Source organism: Oreochromis aureus, linkage group 15, assembly GCF_013358895.1.
Source record: "Oreochromis aureus strain Israel breed Guangdong linkage group 15, ZZ_aureus, whole genome shotgun sequence".
Taxonomy (NCBI): Eukaryota; Metazoa; Chordata; class Actinopteri; order Cichliformes; family Cichlidae; genus Oreochromis; species Oreochromis aureus.
The window spans coordinates 37,055,272-37,079,182 of NC_052956.1; the positions used below are offsets into that span (position 1 = coordinate 37,055,272).

The 23,911-nt window shown below is 42.4% G+C and overlaps 1 protein-coding gene across 5 annotated transcripts in view; it reads left to right on the plus strand.

Annotated features, from left to right (window-relative positions):
- Positions 1 to 13,951, plus strand: part of LOC116334658 (arf-GAP with coiled-coil, ANK repeat and PH domain-containing protein 2) — a 49,824-nt gene extending 35,873 nt beyond the window's left edge. Inside the window, exons 12-24 of one of the 5 annotated variants that reach the window (XM_031758131.2) lie at positions 924 to 1,024; positions 1,185 to 1,290; positions 1,584 to 1,789; positions 2,606 to 2,675; positions 2,850 to 2,944; positions 3,104 to 3,306; positions 3,944 to 4,045; positions 4,611 to 4,703; positions 4,878 to 5,110; positions 5,802 to 5,911; positions 6,001 to 6,111; positions 6,200 to 6,261; positions 10,772 to 13,951. In XM_031758131.2, the coding sequence (XP_031613991.1) occupies positions 924 to 1,024; positions 1,185 to 1,290; positions 1,584 to 1,789; positions 2,606 to 2,675; positions 2,850 to 2,944; positions 3,104 to 3,306; positions 3,944 to 4,045; positions 4,611 to 4,703; positions 4,878 to 5,110; positions 5,802 to 5,911; positions 6,001 to 6,111; positions 6,200 to 6,261; positions 10,772 to 10,851 (1,572 nt within the window). In that variant the 3' untranslated portion in view covers positions 10,852 to 13,951. Of the gene's footprint in view, positions 1 to 923; positions 1,025 to 1,184; positions 1,291 to 1,580; positions 1,790 to 2,605; positions 2,676 to 2,849; positions 2,945 to 3,103; positions 3,307 to 3,943; positions 4,046 to 4,610; positions 4,704 to 4,877; positions 5,111 to 5,801; positions 5,912 to 6,000; positions 6,112 to 6,199; positions 6,262 to 10,771 lie in introns of all 5 variants that reach the window. The other 4 variants (XM_031758130.2, XM_039598832.1, XM_039598834.1 and 1 more) reach the window with 4 other exon arrangements.
- The last annotated feature ends 9,960 nt before the right edge of the window (positions 13,952 to 23,911 follow it).

Below are 23,911 nucleotides of genomic sequence, written 5' to 3' on the forward strand. Positions count from 1 at the left end.
TTTGACTTACAGCGCAAACATCTCTCTGTATATTTTTAACTAGACGGCACAGCTGTACGCCTGGTTTCTGTGTGTTTGATAGAAAGAGCTCGCAATAAAGTCCTCTTATATACTGGAAAAGTTTAGTATTTCTTTTTTTTAATGAATCTCTACTTTATGTACATTTATCCTTGTCAGAATATAAAAACTCTCCAACCACAGGTTTAGAGACAAGTCTGCAACCACAGGTTGCTAGGGAAAACTATCTTTTCACTGACCAGTTGGAGAGCGGTTGCTGGATGTTGCTAATGAAATTGATCAGAAAGAGGGTGCTGCACCAAAAACTAGTCACCGAGCTTTAGTGAACCGAGACAGAAAGAGTCATGCTTCTGTAAACATGCTGGGTGCAGCAGTGAGGCACAACTTTTATTTTGAAGGCTAACGGTCTCAAAGTTTCACTGCTGCTCAGTGAAGAGTTGGTGCATGTGTGCAGACAAGTCAGTGTGCTGGCTACCCAGGCAATTGTAAGGTAGGTTTCAATGCAGCACCATATACCTCCATGCAGCTATTTTCACCTGGTGACTGCCAGCAACCACTCTCCAATCAGGACATTTGTCCTTAGCAGCCTGTGGTTGCCAGGTGTTCGCCGACCGGCCTCTAGGCTTGTGTCACAGAGGCCAAACATTTAATTTTGTCCCAGATTATATTACCAAAGTCAAAAGAGCAAGAGCAGTTGTGGCTTTGTTGGATACTCTGCGCTTTTCATCATGCTACAACAAAATAACCACAGCTGTAATTATTATTAGTGCAACAGAACTTGTCACTACCAACCTAATAAAAATGTTATGGTTCTGGAGAGTCTAGTTCTGTGATTAATAACCTTTGTGGTAAAGAAGTGAGTGCCTGTGACCATGCTGGATGTAAGCCCTCTGCTGTGCCCGCAGGACAACCCTACAGTGGTGGTAGAAGACCTGAGGCTATGCACAGTCAAGCACTGCGAGGACATAGAGCGTCGCTTCTGCTTTGAAGTCGTGTCACCCACCAAGTAGGTTTGAGTCAATGACGTTACGCCCTCTGTCAGCTTAATAAGCACATGAATATTTTTAAAGAGGTGGCAAGGTGGAGCACCAGCCTACCCGCCTTCTGGTGCCGACACTCCTGCTCTGAGCTGACAGCAGCTGTGTGACGCTTGTCTGCCCCCACAGGAGCTGTATGATGCAGGCAGACTCAGAGAAGCTGCGACAGGCTTGGATCAAAGCTGTCCAGAACAGCATCGCCACCGCCTTCCGCGACAAGGGAGATGACAGTGAGGTAAAAACCCACACACACACACACACACACACACACACACACACACACACGAGAAAGCCAAGATACAAAGTCTTTTGACTCTGAACTTTGAAGCCACAAAACTAATGTGGCAGGATTTCTATTGATTTTGCAACACTTATTTGTGTAGATTTATGCAAACAAAGTTTTTTCATTGACTGTTTGCTTCTTGCATTTTTTCCCTCGAAGATAAATTTTTATTTACTCATTTTAATACGTCTGCTTTGTCCTTTATTTTTGTCTGTGCATCTTCCCCGTTTCTTTCCTGTCAGAAGCTGGATAGGAAGTCGTCCACATCAACAGGGAGCCTGGACTCTGGAGGGGAGCCAAAGGAGAGATCACTGAAAGGAGAGAGTGCCCTGCAGAAAGTCCTGGCCATCCCAGGCAATGCTTGCTGCTGCGACTGTGGGCAGCCGGAGCCCCGCTGGGCCAGCATCAACCTGGGCATCACCCTGTGTATACAGTGCTCTGGCATCCACAGGTACAATGCTATATTTTCATAAGCAAATCCTTATAACAGGTCTTTGGTTATTGCTGTGAGCAACTTCTTACATAAAGATGAAGCAAAACATAACAAAGGATTAAAGGAAAATATCAAATTCTTAAGTAACCAACTTTTAATTGCTTAGAAAATTTAAAGAAGTTAAAAAAACAAGAAAACTAGGGGACATTGCTGGAACATTTTATTTATTTGTCTACCACACTGCAGGAATGCAGTTCATTAAGAGTTCATATTAGGTCTGTGAAAACTAGAAGTTATGCAAAGTATGTTGGCTCCAGTATATAAAATCTTCCGTCGGGATCACAGTGTAAATGCTTTGCGCAGATGTTTTCAGGGGTTTCTGAACTGTAAACTCACTGGTGTGTGAACGGAGTTGCTTGGGATGTTGTGATAACCTTTAATTATTTTCCTGGGTAAATGTAATTAAAGTTTAATATAGATAAAAAGTGTCAGGTTGCTTCCCACGCACAGCATTGATCATCAAGGATGCTACCCCAAAAATACACTGGATCTCTTTGCGATTTGTGTGAATTTAGTAAGATTTTTAGAGGACACATCAAAAACAGTTTTTTCCTTTCCCACTACTTGCAGTTGTATATTTCACAGACAGTGGGACTGTGTTGTCCATAAATCTGTTCTCTCCATACTGTACATGGGTTTTTGTGAGTAAACATGTGAATCTGCAGACCACAGTTTTCACCATGAAGCTAAAACAAAAACATTTTATCGCTTTCATAATTTGAAGTACACAGAGCTGACACTGTTTTGCTCTTTTCCTGCTTCTGCCACCGACAGGAGTCTGGGAGTGCATTTCTCCAAGGTTCGTTCTTTGACTTTGGACACTTGGGAACCAGAACTGCTAAAGGTGAGTGCGAAGAAGGTTTATAAATCGTCTCACATGAATCGTCTGCCTTGGTTACACACACTGTTTTTATTTTGTTATCACTCTTCCTTATTATAAGATCCATTAAGGATCAGGAAGAGTAATATATGGCAGGAGTAACATTAGTCCACTAATGTTTATTTACATGTTTTCCAGTTAATGTGTGAACTGGGCAACAAAGTAATCAACCAGATCTATGAAGCTCGGCGAGAGGAGCTTGGAGCAAGAAAACCACAGCCGGGAGATCCGAGGTACCGGGTTACAAGAGAGCATGCTTGTAATTTCAGACCAAAAGATTGCTTTTGTAACTTATTTTGTTTCCATTAAATTGTACTTATGACTCACTGACGGCCAGCAGTCGGCTTTCATTTTCACTTCATAAACGAAATGTTTTTCTGGTTCGCTCACAGGCACGAGGTGGAGGCCTACATCAAAGCCAAGTATGTGGATCGTCGATTTGTACGCCGGCCATCAGACGAGGAGCTTCGCAGCAAAGTGGTCTCTCTGAGCAAACAGGAGAAGAGGCTGAGCGGTAACTCTGAGCACATGCCACCAAAAGCGCCTCCACCCACACCAAAACTTCGACCTGGTTCGAATGCTTCAGGGCAGTCAGGTCAGTTCAGAGTAAATAAGAAACACAGCTTTAGACCAACAGTTAGCTTAGCTGCAAGCCTCGGGATCCGAACTGTTAGTCAGTGCCTCCAAAACATATTTTGTAATATTTTTTTATACTTTTTTTTACATGTTGTTGTTTTCTTTTTCATTTAAATGTGTCTTTATTTTTTAATTAATTAATTTTATAGCACCCAAACAAAATTAACTCTGATTTCAGAGTTTGGTTGTTTCTTCCTCAGAAGCAGAACTTTGATACTTCTCCAGTAAAAACAAGCAAACTAAATAAATACATCACATGAAGAAGGATTTGCTCGTGCGACGCTTACTACCATGAAGAAGTGCCCACCCATTGGCATACTGCATGTTCTGTGTGAATAGCGTATGTCTCGGCTCTCTTTGCCTCCCATTGCTTTCCGTAGAGTCTGTCTCTTCCAGCGTCAGCCGAGCCAGTAGTCTAACTGTCTGTGCTTCCACCCTGCTTTCCCCCTTCCTCTAAATCTCTCTGTCCTTTCCTCCCCCTCTGGCTGTTCTGTGCTTCCGAACTAACCCCTGCCCTGACTGCCTCTCCCTATAACCCCACCCTGCCACTCAATTTACACCCTTCGCTCTCCAAATTCCCATCATCCTTTGCGTAGCTGCTGCCAGTGGTGCCGAGGCCCGCCGGGACTCTCTCTTCTGTCCTGACGAGCTTGACTCACTCTTCTCCTACTTTGACACCTCCTCCAAGCTCAGGAGCAGTAAGTACTGAAAGCTTAGTGTTTCGCTTGCTTTCCATCCCCTGTGTCCATTTGAAGTCACGGCGTTGGGCTGAGGACTAACAACTCTTCATCCTCCTCATTTCCTTCTTCATACGGACCGTGCTAATGAGCCATCCAGTCACGTTTTCCGTATTGCTTTTTTTTCTTTTGGACTGAGGGCTGGGGAGTGTTTCTCACACTTGGTTTTGTTTAGTGTGTTGGTATTTTCGCATATATCTGTGTCATATTTTTGGTTTTTAGGGACCTGGAATTTAAGGTGAAGGCGGGGATCTGTCATCCGGTTCTCTTTCTGTTCCCACACTGTCGGCACCTTGAGTAAAAAATATTAGGAACACCTGCTGTTTCTGTTAATCAGGCTGAAATAAGTTTGAGAGGCTGAAAAGCAAACGCATTGATTGGCTACAAACAAGCTCTGATGAATAATGTTGCTTTCCACTGCCAGAAACAAGCAGCAGCAGTAGCAGAGTGCTCCTTTTATTTTATACACTCAGCAAATATCTTCACGTTGTTCTACAAGCAGTGACTTAGACTCTATGTTTTACAGTAAAAAGTGCAGACAGCGGCATCCAGAACAGTGCTGATGGGAGCAGGGAGATGCTGGCCACCACCCCCTCCAATAACAGCCTGGCAGATGCAGGTAAGACACACTCACCTCTGCTTTCTTCTGTGCTGAGATTTTGAGAGAGTAATAGGGCACTATGCAATCATACATACACTGCTATTTGTTGTAAGGTGTTGTAGGAGGTATAGTATTTTTCAGTTAGAAGGAAAATTACTTTGACTTTGCTCACATCCATCTTCTTATTTTTAGAACCCGCTGAGACTCCACCCATGCCCATGCCCGCCACACTGCCTCCTCCGTCACCCTGTAAGGAGATGGTTTTCTATGAGCCCAAGGAGTACAGCCCGGGTCTGCAGCTCTACTGGGCGTCCTGCGCCCGCAGCCTGCCGGACATGGCAGAGGCGCTAGCCCACGGAGCCGAGGTCAACTGGGTCAATACGGAGGAGGAAAAGAGGACCCCGCTGATCATGGCAGTGCAGGGGGTCAGTATGGCTACAGTAAATTCAGCTTGGTACCATGTGTCGTTAAATTCAGTGTCGGGCAGATTTAAAACCTTTTCACCAGTTTAATGTCACATAGGTGGATGAAAAAAGTGTTACCTGTCTTCGATGTATGCGTCAAGTTTCAGCCAAATAATTAACTCGTAGCTTTTTCCTCTCAGTCGTAAAAGGCTGATGGGGGCAATTCCGTCACCCTGCCGGGTAGGCAGATGTGTGGGCGGTTGTGATCGGCTAAATATATACTTAATAATCTGTGAGGAGTTAGAATCTCAGTGACCATCAATCTTAAGGTCAAGCTTTCTGAATATCTTGTGCAATAACTCAAGAAAGAAGTCACCTAGAAATTGGATATTATTGCCATATGTGCATCAACTAGGAGCCTGCAGGGTAGCAGTGGTGAACGCCAGTATTATTTAGAGATACTCTAAAAATTAGATAGACGTTCTTATTTACTTGAGCGCTTGACTCCATGGAAACAATATCACACCTGTTTAATTTAATCCAGCTTTCCTTTAGTTTGGGTTTGAGACATTTGCAGATACTAATATCTATACTCCTCCATATTTACCTGTTAAAAGCATAGTGTGTCAATTAAAAACAAATCTAGTCCATACTCTGTGTTGTGCTGCTTGAAAGAAAGGCATGTGTCATTATAAACACCTGTAAATTTCAGGGGTCTCTGGTCACCTGTGAGTTTCTGCTCCAAAATGCAGCGAATGTGAACCAACAGGACGCTCAGGGCCGAGGACCCCTCCATCATGCCACCATGCTGGGACACACGGGGTTTGTTTCCACTTCTCCCCACCTTTATTACTACAAATGCAACACGGATTATGTTTTACCCCCAAAAACAACTTGCATTTCTGTTGCAGGCAAGTGTGTTTATTCTTGAAACGAGGAGCGAATCAAAACGCTACAGACATTGAGGAGAAAACACCCCTGTCCATAGCGGTGGAGGCGGCCAACGCTGACATTGTCACGCTGTGAGTGTCGTGGTATTAATCTTAGATTATAGAGTGGATTGAGATGTGCTGTTACCTTTAATTTCCTGTTTCTTTATTCGCTCCCCAGGTTGCGACTAGCCAAGATGAACGAGGAGATGCGGGAGGCGGAGGGGCCCTACAGCCAGTCAGGTCAATATAACTCCAACAGCCCCACCGAGATGCAGTACAGGAAGTGCATGCAGGAGTTTATTAGCTTGCAGCTGGATGAATCTGAATAACCAGCCGCTGCCGTCAGCGTGTTGAGCCAACGACGCTTAGGAAACGTAAAGCTCAAGTGTCAGAGTTGGGGTCAGCTGACTTAAAAGAGCACCACCCCCGATCATCCATTCTCAGGGGTATTGTTAAAAATTTGGGCGATTTCTTTATTGAGAGGAATTTAATCCACTGGCTTATTTAAGTGAACTGAGCCTAACTCTGCCAGCTGTGCTCGGCTAACTTCCTGCCAGGTGCTCCACCAGCTCTGCACCGTGTCCCTCAGCGGCAGGATTAAAGCCATCGACTCTGGGCAGTATTAGAGTTTTTGTTCCAAACTGGAACATCCACCTTTTCCATTTAAGTGACTGTTACTCATGTCAAGTTACTGATAGCACAAAAATATTTTTCCTCGGTTTTAGAGGTGATTAGAAAGTAGGTTTTTGTTTTGGTGTTTTGATTAAAGTAATTGTTATTTTTAAATTCCTGTTGTGTTTCTGCCAGCAGTCACAGTATCTTTGCAAAAAAAAAAAAAATATATATATATATATAAATATATATGTATATAAATATAAATAAATAACTCTGCCCGGTAACTGCCACCAGTATCCAGTGACACTCAGACCTCAGAGGGAGGGCAGTTTCTACTACAGTATCCGGCAATAATCGAGACTTTTTGAATGATACTTTTTAAAATCGTCTTGAGAGACGTGGCGCGTGTCTGTAATCTTTTTCCTTTCCAACTGACCTTTCAGAAGTAATTTATGCACCTTCCTGTTAATGGTTATGCAACTGCTGTACCTTTTCCCATGACTGTATGGTTCTTATTTGAAGTCTTAACTACTTGTCAAGGCCTGTTTACTATTTAATGACGCATCTTTCTGGTGTTACATGACAGATAGTCTATTTTAGAGCAGTTTTCTTTTATAGAGATGACTCTAGTAAGTCTAGGTATTCTTACTGTACATGCTGTAAATGATGTTTTTAGAGTGACTCTGGTTGCACAGCAGTAAGTGCCATGAGGACTCTTGTGTTCGCATACTTTTCTTTTGAGTGTCTTGGTTGTAGTGTGCTTGCTCATTGGAAATCATGTGAAATCCAGAATTGTAAGACAAAAGGACTTTTAGGGCCCTTGCACTAATCGTCCTGAATGTTAGTGGATTTGAAGATGGTACATTTCAAGCAGCAATAGTGCAATAGTCTAGAAACGTATCCACATGTAACCATGTATAGCTTTTGATCACCTGCTTGTCCTGGCTTATATTCATGTTAATCATTATGGGAGCTTTATTATTTAAAAAAAACAACAAAGAAATTGAAAAAAATCTGGGTATTCAAAATGAATGTAGATGGAGAGGAGAGTGAGGTTTGCTGACAGGCAATGAATGATTGAACTGTACCCCAGTTTCATCCCACATCTTCTCTCTCATGCTGCCCCCGACTGCTCGGAGGGCACCAAAGCACTTTGATGAAACGGTCACTGAAAGAGCAGCGCCCCCTGCTGCGGGCAGAGCGTCAATGCGACGTTTCTAATCGCTGATTTGTGTGTGGATGTGCCTGGATGTTAGAGATCGGTGATTATGTTTTACAGATGAAGTTCTCCTGGTGTTTAGTAGTTCTCTATGAAATGTTTGTGTGCGATTGTGGAGCAAAAGGATTTGTTCATTTATGTGTGCCGACACACAGGAAGGGGAGGGCTGAGCTCATTTCTTCTCGAAGAACGGAGCGTTTACACTAAGGGCGAAATGCAGAGCTGGAGGAAGATGCACTGTTAGTAGCTGTTTGGACCTTACAACAAATAACTAGAAGTTCTTTTGTCTTGTTGTTGTTTATTTAATGGTTATTGATGGTTATTGATATTGAGACTGATTTAGAAACTGCTGCTGATGCCGAACAGGTCAGCAGCAGGTTTGTTAGCAGTGATTATGACAGGATGTTTGTGTTGAGCAGAAAAGGAGATTTAAAAACATGTTTGGTGCTCCAGCATCTCTTCATCAGCACCCTCCAATCAGCTGATGAGTGCTGAGAGTGATGAGGGATATTCAGGGTTAATGAATGTGAGGGAGAGGTGACCTCATCAGTCCTCTTTTCTTTTCTTTTCTTTTCTCTTTAAAAAAGTTCTCTTGACTCGAGTGTTTGAAGTGCAGAGCCGTGGTTCTCGGTTTAATATTTGTTGGCATTTAAATGATTTTTAAAAATAATTTTAAGATGTTTTTAAATACTATTCTTTTACAACATCATGTCGTGTTCTTAAAAAATCCCAAAACGAGAAATTTACCCTTAAAAGTGACTGAGAACCACTGATCTGATTAAGGTGGAATTTTTCCTCTCTTCCTCCTAACACACTCTCACGTTCTCTTTTCTGTAAATCTGTTCTGTCACTTTTTGTATTTTGCTTTTCTCACTCTCCTCCCCAGAGTTTGTGCCTTTCTTCTTTTCTCTCTTTTCTTTGGGGTGCTGAGGCCAACACAACTGTATTTTTGTACATAAACTCCTGCACTTTAAACACAATACAGTTGTTGATGAAACAAACTTGCTGTCTGTCGGCTGTCTTTTCTCTCCGAGTCTGTGTCCAGTTGCTAACGAGGGCCTCGCTGACCGTTTCCTCAAACATTTGCCTCTTTGCATCTTCTGTCCTTCGCCGCTTTTCTCCCCTCTACATTGTTCTGTTTCATATTTCGCAACCACGCCAGCACTCTTAACAGGTATGGCTAATTATTTTTTCTTTTTCACTCTTGTTGACACTGATGACACTGTCGCTGCATGAGACCCCTCCCCACTTTGCATAAAACTCTGTGCATGTTTTACCTGCTTTACACCTGCACGATGAGGGCGTATGTGAAATTCCACTGCATTGTGGTTTATGATCACTGTAGTCTTGACAACTTGAATACTCAATACTCAATACTTTATAGTTTATAGTGAACATAAGTTATGAGCAGTCCAGTAAACAGTTTTTTTTCCTTCTTAAATGTATCTACATTGAAGTGTTTTTGTCATAGACTGTATATAAAAGATGTACATAATTTCCATAATTCTGTCTGGGAAGTGAAGCTTGAGCTTAATTTAAACGTCTACGTCTGAGTCCCATGTAGAGTCTGTGCAGCTGGAGTCACAAAAACAGGCAGGCACGCAGACGTCTGGCCGTACCCTTGCGATAACTGTCCGATGATGAGGCTGAAAGTGAAACCGCAAACGTGGAAATTACAAAAACCACTTACGTGGCACCTGTGTTCGGGGTGCCACTGTTGCCACAACGTCACTAGTTGGAGATAGCGCATTGCTGAATTGATCGTTTCTCTTTCATTTGATTTGCGATATGGTGACAGAAGAAGTAGCTGGATGTACTAAACGGGCCAATCACAGTTCATTTTTAGGGAGGTGTAGGTTCAGGTTACGGCGTAGGGTTTCGTGGCTGATTTAGACGAATTCGGTGAATCGTTGTAAAGCCTACAACCTAACCTACCCAAGTGGCAAGTGGCCGGCATGATTGCCAGTATTCAGGCCTGTAATCTGGGATTATGTTGTGATTACTTTACAGTAGGTCTGTGTTTTATATGCGGTGCCAGCTACAATAGAAACAAATGAAATCCTGGCACCATTCTTTTTTCCAGAGGCAAACATATTTGTTCCTTACGTTTTGGACGTTTTGTACCTCACATACGTTGCAATAGTTTCTTAGTCTCTCTCCAGGAATTTACTGAAATCTGTGAGTTATATTGAGGCAATAATTGTTTTTCTCTCACTGATGAATTAAAAAAAGAAAAAACTCAGGTGGAAAAAGTGAATTGACGGTGCTGAACAGGCCAATAAATATCGTTGCAGCTGCTTTAACACGATGTACAGATGCATTTCTTGGAGGTGCACATCAGGTTACTGACGGCTAGATTTAAGACAGATGTTGAGCGATATAGATTGGACTGCAAGGGTCTGTGGGGATGCCACGCTTCTGTTTTTTGTGACCACACAGACTCAGGAACGGGGACTTTACAGTACACCAGCTGCACATCCGCCCCCCCAGGGAGTGGACTTAAAGTGGTCTTCAAAGAAGGATTCATTACTTCAGCGGAGTATAATCACATCTTAAGGCGGTGCAGATTTAACTCTGAAGCATATATTCACTGCTTTGTGGAAGTACCTTAAACCGACATTCTTTCTCATGACCAGCAGGGGGCGACCCCTCTGGTTGCAAAAAAGACAACCTACAGAAGTGACCTTGATAAATGACTTTATGGTTTCAGTCGCTAGTTTTAAATCTTATTAAATACAACATGATGTATTTTTGTAAATTATAATCCTTTTGTTTGTTTGTTTGTCTAGTTTTCTTTTTTAAAAAGGTCAAAAATGTCCATCTTTTATATACAGTCTATGTATGTCACTGTTTCCTAAGAAAATAAAAAAAGAAAAGTTTTGTTACTCATTTCTTTTCTCCTTCGTGTTTTTACAGGAGATGAAACGTACCAGGACATTTTCCAGGATTTCACCCACATGGCCTCCAATGACCCAGAAAAGCTGAACCGCTACTAGCAGTACGAGCGCCGTCCACCCGTGGTCAGAAGGGCTGTTTTCACAAAAACAAAAGCTGGAATGATGTCCACTTCCCATTCACACTCATTCGGAAATGGCCACATCAAAGCCAGCGACCGTATCTAATGTAGCCAAAGCTCCCTTTCATCAGTTCATTTTCAGCAAGGCCAGTGCTTCGTTCAAGTGAAGGGGAGCTTCGACAATGGATTATTTTTTTTCAAACTGTGCATGTTAATAGGATGTATAACAGTAAGTAAATGGTACAGTGTTAAAGCCTTTGGAAGGATTCACATAGTCTTAAATCAAATGATAATTACACTCAGACTGAATGTAGAGCTGCCGTCAAGGCTGTCGCTTACTTTGACTGAGCTAAATGTTTGCTGTCACACTTTGTGACGGTGAAGGACAGTTATTGTTTTTTTAATAAAGTTAAAGGTGTGGTGCATCAGAGCTGCACAGAGAAGTAAGCCCATGGCAGACTTTTAAAGGCTCTGTTTCATGCTTTTTGTTAAGTGCTTCCTCCTTTCACTGGGACTCTCTTAATGAGCCGCAGCATTTTTTTTAATGTAAGTTTTTCTTTAGAGAATCATCAGCAAGTTCATAAGTGTCCGAATGATTTTATGTTATGGCTTTGATGTGTACAGTGATCTCTGACAGCAGTAAACCCAGAATGAATTCACATGTAAGGTTAAATAGTTGATTTGACTTGATTTTTAAATGCTTTTCTTTTTTAGAAATGTAATTTCTCACAAGTACCTGCAGTGGTTTCAAAAACCATCGGTCATTATTGGGATGATTTAACTGTGTAGATACAGGTAACGCTTTATTTTATGGGTCGATAATTTTCCAGGTGTTTGTCGGTGTGATAGTGTAAAGCTGTTTTTATTGTAAAGGCATTTTCTCAGAGTAGATCCATGAAAACAAAAAGAAAAAAGTTAATGCTGGTCAAACCAGTCGAGTGGTTCAACATTCACAGCAGCTCGTCAGAAAAACAAAACAAAACCTCCTGCTGTTGTAAACCAGTCGGCTGTCGGTCATTATAAAAGCCCTTTAATAAGACGGCAGCAGCGCTCGGTAAAATGTCTTTTATAGCTTAGCAGTTGTCTGAAACGTATCTAATGCTGCAGTCACACGAAAAACAGTGGCTGTACCAAAATGTTGCTGCGACTGTGTGAAACTTGTCTTTGAAATAGTTGTAGCTTTGAGGACGGGAAGCACTAAGATGCTGGAGTCAGTCTGATATCAGTTTGTGATTAAATGGGGTCATGTTGGCAGTTGCATGAAATCGCTTACATTTGGAGCAGTAATTCTTTCATAAATAACGATGTAGTTGCTGCAGGACGGCAATTTAACTGCGAAATGACACAGGTGCTCAGCAGCCTTGCTTTGATATAGGAATATAACCACGGTACAACCGGTTAACGACCAGGTGAGTCAAGTTTCCTATTGTAAAGATGTGCATCACAGACGAGTCGCCCTCATTGGTGCAGACTGACTGTATCAACTAGAAAAGCAGTTATTTGCAAACCCTCAGCAAACTGAGAGTGATTGCAGTCAGCCCGTGTCCCGACTTTCTTTGGAGACGCGTTCCCTCCCTCGAGGTAACCTGCGCCAAAGTGGTCACCCTTAAGGTTGAGGGTACTGCATGCTTGGTCTTTGACACCAAAAAATTCAGTGCAATCAACATGCAACTGCTGGCTTTGTTTTTTCCTCGTTACGAGGTTGGTGTTCGGTTTGGTTGCTAGTGAAAAATGTGAATTCTCTGACCGGCTGACGAGTTGTTGTTGGCGGTCCCAAAGACAGTCTCGACTGTGCATCAGATAGCTCCTTGCAGTTGCTTTGGTTGCTATTAGATTGCAATTATCGCCTATACTTTGCATGGGCGGTGCATAGTCATCTGCAAACAGCGCTGAGTTTTAGTGAATCTCGAAAAAGTGCGACACAAACTAGATATGGAAGTTGTGCCTTACCACTGACTTATTATAATACTTTGAACTGTCTCATTTCATTATCAAGATTTACTACCATTTCAAAAGTACTCAGCATCTTCTGTGCAGACTTCGACAACTGTGGCAATCTGCTAGCAACCAAAGCAACTTTATATAATATGCATTTGTGATCAATTTCGACTCGCGACTGCCAGAAACCTCTCGCCAACTCATTGGGAAGTACACATTTCCCCCTGACAGTGTTACTAAAAAGCAGCAGACTACTAAAAATTCTGAAAATGAGCATCTTCTTATTTCATGGATGAATCTATAAGCAATATCAGTGCTTTTCATTCCAATTAATCTGCTGTGTGTGCGTGTTTAGACCAGCTGAATTCAGCACTGGAGTGCTGTTTCCTGCCTCTAACAATATACAGAAGATGATTATTAAATATAAATCCACTGAATGGTTTTCGCTGAAGCACAGAGGCCGAGGTTTACTCAGACATGTAAATGAAATCAATTGGAGGTTCAGCAGCTGCACACAGTCTCTCATTACTATAATTAGGAGCAAACTACACCGACCCTTCAATGAAACTTGTTAGCAGGTTTTTGGGAATATATTTTGAAAATGACAGACCTGTAAACTCAGAGCGATGCGAACCGGATGTGTTAGTAAACAATGCACACGCTGTGAGACATTTGTTGTTTCCGTCCTCTCGTGTGTTGAGCTGAAACATTAACCTGATTGATCCAGTTTAGACGCCTCCGGGTGAGTTCAGTGAAATCTTCACATACGACTTCTGCAAATTCACTGATGGAAGTTTTGTACTGTGAGTTTCTGTGTTCCTCGCTTCTCCTGCACTTGTCTTCTCTTTGAAAGTTACACGTCATACAGTAAGATGTTAAACGCAGAGGAAACCTGGGGCTGATGAAACTTGGGATACAATTCTTGTACATTTTGTACAGATGCTTTTGAATTCTCCAGAGGACTGAAGTATAAAGTTAAAGGTACTTGAATCATTAAATAAGCTTTTGTATATGCTGTTCTTTGTATCGTTCAATAATTTTAGCCCCTTTTTTAAATTGCCTGTCTGTACACCAATATACACGTACTGTATGTTATACCTGTCATATGGAAGGATTTCAATACATACAGACTTGAGGATTCAGCTCAGTGTTGGTTCTTTTATTTTGATTAACCAGAGTTCTTCATTTGACTTCATTAAAATCCTCAAAAAGCCGTTTGACACTGTTAACAGGTTACGTTATTGTACGACAGAGAGGTTTTCTTAACTCACAGCCTGCTCATGAAGAAAGAAAAAACTTGTGCTTTTCTGTTTTCTTTCCTTTTAAAATCAAACTAGAGAATCCTAAATTCCACTCATGGTTGTTGGTGACAGACGGGCTGGTCCAAGTGTTTCAGAAACTGCTGATCTGCTGGGATTTTTCTGCACAACCATCTCTGAGGTTTTACAGGGGATAGTCTGAAAAGGAGAAAGTATCCAGTCAGTGGTAGTAGATGGCTGTAGAAAGGCAACAGCAATCTCAATACCCACTTCTTACATTTAAGATATGCAGAAGAGCATCTCTGAACATACAATATGGTTAAACTGTGAACCAGATGGGGTAAAGCTGTCGGCTAAGAGGAGAGTGAGGCTACCATTTACACAATATTCAGATCTTAGGGTCAAAATTTGGTGTGAATCCATCCTACCTTGTGTCGTCAGTTCAGGCTGCTGCTCGTGGTGTAGTAGTGTGGGGCATATGTTTTTTTAGCACACTGGGCTTCTGAGTACCAGCTGAGAATCGTTTAAATCCTACATCCTACCTCAGTGTTGTTGCTGACCACGTCCAACCATTCAGCCCGCATGTCCCATGGCTCCTTCTGGCAGGATAACACACCAGTCCATAACATGACAGTGAGTTCAAATGAACAGGAGATTCTCATTATGAATTTACAGCAACTGTGTGATGCTATCATGTCAACATCGACCAAAACCTGAGAGGGATGTTTCCAGCACCTTGTCGAATCTCTGCCGTGACGAATTAAAGCAGCTCAGGAACAGAAGCGGGTCCAAACCAGTACTAGTAGGGGACCTGTAAAGTGACTGAAGATGTCCTTAAAAGGTTTAAACAGACAAATGTAATAAATAACAACAATACTTCAAGCCCAAAGGACTTTTCTTCTTTCACAGGGACTCTTAAAGACTCAGATGCTCCTCTCGGCTGTTGTACACTCGTTATCGTGACACTGTCTCAGCTTTGGCCTATTATACTTTGCTTCCTGTAAAGAGGATAATCTGTGATTTGAGACAGCTTGATTACAAGATGATGAAGGGGGTCTAAAACTGATTTTGGAGAGCTGAGGCCCTGATGCTTTGACTCGTTTGTCTTCTGATGTATAATTTCAGCTAATTTACAGCTGCTTTTGTACTTCACACTGAATGCGGGTGCCAGTCAATGACAAAAATAATCACACATGGTAATTTTCTGATTTTCAAACACTGGATTTCGGTTATTTTCTACAAAAAACGAGTGTCAAAGAAACAAGAATTTAATTAGAGGAAGATGAATATGTTAAAAACGGCAAAAATCCTCAATTTTTTTCTCTGTTTATGACACAGCTTGTTAATAAACATCTGTAGATGTTCCTTTGATTGTAAGAGACGCAGCTATCATGATTTCTCTTCTCTCTTCAGAGTCTCTTATTGAAAAACCGAGCTGATTCGGTTTTCCCTGGAAAATCAAAATAAAGCGTCTAATCTGTCTGTCCAGCAGAGGGAGGGCTGCTCTGGGTATTTACTCAGAGGTTAAAAACTTGACCTGAAAAAGCAGCTCAGATGATCTTTGTGCAGGTCAATAGTTTATTAACTTTATTCATTTGCACCAGATTTGAAGGCTTTAATCCTCACACGAGTCTGTGTGTTTGGTTACTTTATCACCTAAATTCAGAGCGCATAAAGCTTGTTCATGCTGTCAGTTGCCCCTTCAGTAAAGTAATAAATCCATCCGGGTGCCAGTCTCAACACAAGTCCATTACTGTGTGCCTCGGTCTCGGTCCACCTTTAATAATTACAGGACGTTTATTTCTGCAGCTGTTTTAAATGAAAGGCGTGCAGGCCAGTCATGCCCACCACTTCAGATGATTTATAGGCGTACCCGTGTGTGTGTGTGTGTGTGAGATAGGCCAACCTATGTGTTTAGTCTGCTGCAAACTAATGTTCCTGCTTCTTCAGTAGTGTCTGCACCACCATCATTTAACTCAATTGTACCAGACACTCTTCGGTTAAACATCTCTGAAGAACAAAGTGCACGAGTCCCTTTCAATATTGCCGCGGACCCAGGATCACCTCGCTTCAGCTGTCCTGCCTCTTCTAAAGCATCAGCCTGCTGTGCAGAGAAACTCCTACACCTTTTATAACACAAGGTGAAATGGCGGCGAATGATGCTGTTCGGCTGTAGCTGCAGTGAAACTTGCAATTAATTTTCAGAAAGGAGTAGAAGCCTCACAAAACACTCATTCCCACCCGGAAGTCATGCTGGAGACTAGGTGGATGTGGATAGTGGCTGTAACTCAGTTTCTATGCTACAGGTAACATTTCTGTTGTTTCTAAGTTGTTATTTATTTATGTATTTTATGCAGCTTCTTCAGGATTAAAATCTACCACTGCACGGCTATAGCATAGGTGCACTCAGTAAAGACAAGTATTTACAGTAAAGATTCAGTAGGGTGCAGATGCATTAACGTGACAGCATCACACAGTGGCTGCAGATTTCTTGGTTCCACATCCATGATGTGAATCTCCTGTTCTGCCACATTTTAAAGGTGCTCTACTGGTCTGACATCTGGTGACTGTGGAGGCCATTTGAGTACGATGAACTCACTGTGTTGTTCAAGAAAGCAGTTTGTGATTAATGAGATTTGTGACATGCTGCGTTATCCTGCTGGAAGCAGCCATCAATAGATTTGATTCAATTACATTTGATTCAACTGATATAAAGCCAAATCACAACAACAGTCATCTCAAAGTGCTTTATATTGTAAGGTAGAGACCCTACAATAATACAGAGAAACCCAACAATCAGACGAGCCCCTGTGAGAAAGCTCTTGGTGACAGGGGGAAGGAAAAACTCCCTTTGAACAGGAAGAAACCTCTGGAAGAACCAGGCTCAGGGAGGGGCGGGGCCAGTTTGGGATGAGGGCAGGAAGTCAGGCAATAAAGGGATGGAGATGGTCAGCTTGTAGCCTTGTATCCCATAATCACTGACCAGACCCTTTTGCATCTTACCTCTTATTAGCACCCCTCCCACTCATCTCCTGTATAGATAACATTCTTTTAGGTGGCTCTGAATTGGTTTACCTACTCACACCCACTCTCTGTGTCTGTAAACCCACCATATCCTGGTATAAACACACCACCACAGCAAACTAAAGGAAAATAGGACTTATTTGAGTCCGCTCAAAGCAGTCCGGCCACTCTCCTTTGACCTCTGGCACCAGGGATGCATTTTCACCCAGAGAACTGCTGCTCGGTTGGACGATAAATCCCATAGATGGTAGTGTGGGAAAATCCCAGTTGATAGCTTCCTGTATATTTATAAATCCCTGCTGCATGTCATTAAACTCTATCCTCTCTCTCATACTGTGGGTTTTGTCTCTGTCTTATCGTTTTTCACCCTCTTCTCTTTCCCTTCAACCCCCAGCGGCTGCTCCTCCCTGAGCCTGGTTGTGCTGGAGGTTTTTCCCTCTTAAAAGGGAGTTTTTCTTTCCAGCTGAGCGTGCTCATAGGGGATCATAGGGTCTTACCTCTAATATACTAGCTCATAGCTATGTTGTTGGAGATTTTAGCATTGTGTGTTTTGCCATTAAGCCGTCAAGAGATGCTTAATCCATCTACTTGTTGCAGTTAACAAATATGACTTGATTTTAAAGGTCACCTAATGCCTGCCTCTGTGCCAGGCTCACTGGCACTTGCTCTGCAAACGGGCCACCGAGCCTTTTCCAGGAAGTCTGCGGTCTGCTCGCCTGTGGGGAAATGAAGAGCCGCTGCTGGAGACGTTACCCTCTATAAAAACGCCATGTGAACAAACGCTGAGAGGGCCAAGAGCCATCAACACTGCCAGGGACCGAACCTGTGAACACATTCATGTTAACAAGTCACCAGGTCCAGTGGTGACTGAAGACTTATTTTGTTCAAACAAATGGAAAACGCCAGTAGAGTGAGTCATTCAGTTCCAATGAAAAAAAATAAAGTGTTGAATTAAGCAATAGGCTGTGATTGCTTCTCTTCTGTCTGACACTTTAATGAAAATAACAACTGACTATTGAGGCTGCTTCTTTGAGCTGTTTTTTCTTTCCACATCGCATCACTTTTGAGTTTTTGCTGTGGAACAAGAGGACGATGAACAGGAAGAAGCATCTGCATCATTAGGGTGCTCAAATATCTGATCGCTCAGTCACATGGCAGCAACACAGTGCATTTAGGCATGGTTAAGATGAGCTCCTGAAGTTTAAACTGAGCATCAGAATGGGAAAGGCTGGCTCGTCTGATAGGATTTTCACACACAACCATCTCCAGGGTTTACAGTCTGAAAAAGAGAAAACATCCTGTTCTCTGAGTGAGAATGCCTTGTTGATACCAGAGGTCTGAGGAGAATGATCAGATTGCTTCAAGCTGACAGGAAGGCAATAGTAACCCATCCACTCCAAACAGCTGAGTGGATGAGATCTGCAGAAGAGCATCTCCAAATGCACAAAAATGGGCTGCAGCAGCAGAAGACCACACCAGGTGGTACTCCTGTTAGCTAAGGACACGAATCTGTGGCTAAAAATTACACAGACTCACCAAAGTAGAATGTTAGATTTAGTCTTGATTTCTGCTGTGATATTTAGAGGGTAGTTTCAGAAGGTGGTGTAAACAACATTAAAGTACAGTATGGATCTATCTTGCCTTGCATCAAAAGCTTCTGGTGCATGATCTGAAATGATGATCATGAAATCTGCAGCGACTGTGTGATGCTATGGAGCAAAATCTCTGAGAAATGTTTGCAGCACCTTATTGAATCTATGCTACATTTCACCAGCAACAAGGTGTACCTGATGTGTCTGTACAACAGACAGACTGAGACTACATCCAGTGAAAATGTGTATAAAAGTTCAGAAGTGGATGATTGGACAGCCCTAAGCCTCTGCAGTCTGCGCAGTACTGTGAGTGTGGACACTGGGATCAAGTCTTCAGATGTTTAATGTCTTGTTGCGCTCTTAAATTATGTCCCAGTGGAAACAATGCACACAAAGAAATTGTTCTACTTGAGTTTTTCTAGTGACTTGATTTCAGGCTGCGGTGACTGTTGCTACACTTCGGCTCCACCTCTGGTTTATAAAATCTCTGGGAAGCAGACCAGAGAAATAAGAAGCATGAGGCTGAAAAAGTCACGTAGATCGCATTTATTCTTTTGTGTTTCTGAACAGTGAAGCTGCCTGGGAGGATAAAATGTTTGAGAGATGCGTCTTGGCAGCCTCTGAGAAAAGAACGCTTCTCAAACTGAAGTAGGCTGAAGGAAAGCCATCGTTCCGCCAGAAATACTTCAGTGCTGCACAGAACAATTGTGGTCTCCAAATCCTCAGGCATGAGCACTAAATGTTTACTCCACCCGTGCTCGCACTGAACAGACGGGGGGTTCAGGTTTCATATTTTGGAGCGGCCTTGTGCTGAGAATCCAAACAGTCCTGCCTGTATTCCCTAAATGCTGATGATGAATGGGCAGACGGCATGAATAGGCTCAGTGTTATAAGCACATGTTCATACCGCGAAATCCTCCACTGCCTCTGAATGACCAAAGGGGGGCAAGGGGTGGATGGGTGAGGAGGAGGAGGAGGTGGTGTCTGAGGTGTGAGACAATGTGCAGTGATGTGTTGTACCATGCACCACCCTCACCGGCCTGCAGGTCTGCGCTCCACTCTCCAGAGCTTGTGCTTGTTTAGGTTATGTCTCCACAGCCTGCGTTCCCAGAGTGAGCAGACCCGGCTGCCTCCGCTCGATTTTTTTCCCTCCCATTATGTTCAGTTCAGTTTTGTTTTTTATCCTGAGTGAAGCTTCCCCAGAGACAACACAGTGAGCAGTCGGGCTTTCCAGCAGCTGGGGAAAACGCCTGCTGCTGCTAGTGCAGCACCACCACCATCACCATCACCATCATCATCAGGTCTGGTATCCAGCTGTTCTGACACCCAGAGGACAGCTGCAGGGAACTCAGAACAAGGGTGCTCAGCCTGTGAGTGTTTAGGCAGTGGGAGGAACGAGGCCAGATACTCATTGAATTCCCAAAAGCAGCTGGGAGCAAAGTACCCAAGCTCTTCCCAGTAAACAGGTACTGGTGCGGATATTTAAACAAGATTCACTGCAAGAAAAATCCAAAATCAGGACCTCAATGAATCCATGCTTCTTGTATTGTCTTTGCAGCAAATCCTGAGCCACTGGAGAGCAACATCACAGCACATTTATTGTTTAATCAATCAGGTTAAAGATCAATCCATGAAAAAGGGTCGAGGCCTGTTGATTCTGTAAATATATAAATCACACTGTGATGGATCTCCTTCCCTGATATCAGAGTATTTGTTGGGAGTGGGGGGAACCCCACCTCAGCAGATCAGGATCTGGAGCTTCATGCAGTTCTCATCAGCTGTGGAAAGTGTGCTCGGAGAGGGTGATTAATCAGTGAAGTGTTGCTCAGGGATGAAATGCAGAGCCGAGACTTGCTACTTGTCCTGCCCAGCTGTTGCTGACGGTTGCCAGCGATGTTGGAGAGCATTGTATAACTCTTGAAACTGTTTTGACATGAGTCACCTATTGGGGTCCAGCAGGGCCAGACGAGTATCAACGCGGTAAACTTCAGTGGATCGGGCATGGTACGCTTTGAGTCAACGGGCAGCCATGTGACAACGAGACCCAGAACTTGCTGTACCCACACGGGTAACCTGTGTAGTAACCTGTTAATTTTGTCTGTCTGCACTGACACGTGGTCAAGACGGTTCATGCCAACTGCACTTCTTACACAAGATTTCTTGTAAACTCCAGCACTCTAGCACTTAGGTGAGCTCTTATCAAGCATGGCCTGTTTCTGTAGCTGACACTGAAAAATGATGCAATTCAGTGAAATTGCTCAACTCCACATATGGTGCTGTGAAAGCCTTTCATAATTTCTTAGTTTTTTTGCATATTTGTCACACGTCCATGCTTCACATTATCAAACATGGTTTAATATTTTACAAAGATAACCTGATTAAATACATATGTACTTAAATGTACTGAGTAAAAATGATGATGTCATTTATTAAAGAGGAATGAAAGCTATCCAAATTTACCTGGCTCTATGTGTAAAAGTAATTACCCCCCTAAACCTAACAACTGGTTGTGTCACTGCTGGCAGTAATTGCCAATGACTCGTTCACATCGCTGTGGAAGAACTTTTGGTCCACTTTTCTTTGGAGATAGTTTTAATTCTCCCACATTGGGGGGTTTTCCAACATGAACGCCGTGTTTAAGGCATCTCAGTTGAATTGAAGCCCACAGTTTCACTAACCCACATAGCAAAATTGGTATGGCCCAGATCTGGCCCACACAATGTGGTTACACATGGCCCACATACCGCAAAGAATGACGGCCCTTTGGTGGCCCAGATCTGGTTGACATACACCCTGCCATGACACCAGTCAGTCAGAAGTGCCAGCTTGATGCTGGATCCGGGCCAGACGTGTTTTCTATGAGCCTTGGCCACATAAACCGAACCACAATCGGGCCAAATGTGGCATGCCATCATATAAACAGTGCCATCTACGCCAAGCCTGGCCCATATCTTAATGACATACCACTTACCATGCCAGAAGTCAACCAGCAGTGCCGGCTTAACACCAGATCCGGGCCAGACCTCCGTGCTATGTGGGAAGCTGCTCCAAAACCTTCAGTTCCCATTTGAGCCATTCGGAGGTGGACTTGCTGGTGTGTTTTGGATCATAGTCCTGCTGCACTGTGCTTGAGCTTCGGGGCTCAAACAGACTATCAGTTATTGTCCTTCAGGATTTTCTGGCAGAGAGCAGAATTCATGGTTACATCACTTATGGCACGTCGTCCTAAAGCAGCAAAGCACCACGAGACCATCACACTACCACATCCATGTGCCTTTTCTGAAATGCTGTGTTAGTTTTATGCTGACTCTGATGGGACTCAGACCTTCCAAAAACACCAACTTTTGTCTCATCAGTCCACAGAATATTTTCCCCAAAGTCTTGAGGGATCATCAAGATATTTTTTGGCAAATATGAGACGAACCTTTGTCTTTTTTTGGTCAGCAGTTGTTTTCTCCTTGGAGCTCTCCCACAGACGCTATTTTTGCTCATTTTCTTTTTTGTAGTTGAATCATGAACTCTGACCTTAACAGAGGAGGGATGAATCAAAGTACAAATACTTTGTTACTGTACTTAGGTACAATTTTCAGGTACCTGTATTTTACTTGAGTATTTATTTTTGTGACTCCCCACATTTTTAAACAAATATCTGAACTTTCTACTAGTTACATTTTCAAAACTTGATACTTTTGCTTTAACACATTTGAGGGCACTCATTATTTGTTGTTACTGCCGGCCTTACAAACGTCAAACCGATTTGAGCTCTAACAGTAACAAATGAAAGGCAGTCCTGTTCGTGTACATGTAAGTCCTCTTTTTTAAAGTCAGATATTATCTGCATATGATGTGAAGTAATTTTTTGCATTCATGCGCTGCAAAACAAACTGAGGTATGCTAACTTTGTGTTATTACTTAGATTTCAGAACTTGTCCTTTTTCACTTTTACTTGAGTAAAGAAGTTGAATCAGTACTTCACCTGTTACTGGAGTATTTTTAACACTAGCATCTGTACTTCTACTTTAGCACATAATGTCTGTGCTTGAGATTGAGACCTGCAGTTCTTTAGGATTTGTTTTGGGTTCTTTTGTGACTTCCTGATTGTGTCATTGAAGCACTCTTGGAGTAATTTTGGCTGACACTCCCGGGAAGGTTCACCGCTATTCCAAGTTTTTTCCATTTGTGGATAATATCTCTCACTGTGGTTTGCTGGAGTCCTAAAGCCTAGGAAATGGCTTTGTGACTTTGTTTCTTTAGATTGTGGCATGATGTGTTACTTTTTGAGGTGTTGTAGTTTTTTCCCCTTAATAAATAAAATCATCATTTAATTTTTTTTTTATGTTTTATAAGCAAATATGACAAATATGGAAAAAAAATCAGGAAGAAGGCAAATACTGTATTATGGCATTGTAGCTTTTTACTGTTCAAAAATGTATTTAATTTAAAGCCAAAACATTTAATTAATGAATTAAATGTAATCATCAAAGTCAGGCAAAAGTAGTAATCTGAAGTCATCGTGAGAAAATAATTATAAACAAAGTCTTTGGTTGAAATAAGGAGGGGAACAAAGCAGAAATATTGCAATATTTAAAAACCCCGCCACAATCATTGACAGAGACACAAACAACACATCAATATGGACAACATCGCTGAACTGAGCAACAACCAGCCGAGGTGGAGAACGCTGCTCATGTGTGTTTTTGGCATTCATGTGCTGTCAGTTTAACGCATACCGTTACTTATACGGTTTATGTTTACAATTTTACAATTTGCAGATCAGCGCATACTTGAGATGCGATTTTTTAATATCCAAAGTTAAATCCTTTGCAAAAATATCCCCTTCACTGATGTGCTATTTTCAGTTTCCACTTTATCATGATTTTTGCTTTAAAAAAGAATTAAACCTTCAAATCACAGATATTTATGATCAGTTGGGTGACAGAATTTAATTTCCTCATTGATTAATCGATGACTGGCTGCTTCTGGCTTAATTTTTAAACCCAAGCACTGATTTATGATTTTCCCTTTTCTCTTCAAACTGACATTAGGCAATGGAATAAATAAGCAGGCACAACACAGTTACACTGTTTATGAAAGCCAGCTGGGATTATCATTGTTGGAGGTCTTTCGCTTGCACCATCACAGATAGAAGGACATTTATGAGCTGCAGGCCTCTGAGGCCAAAATCCACAACATCCCAGGTTTGTCCAGTGTGAACATCCGGAACGCC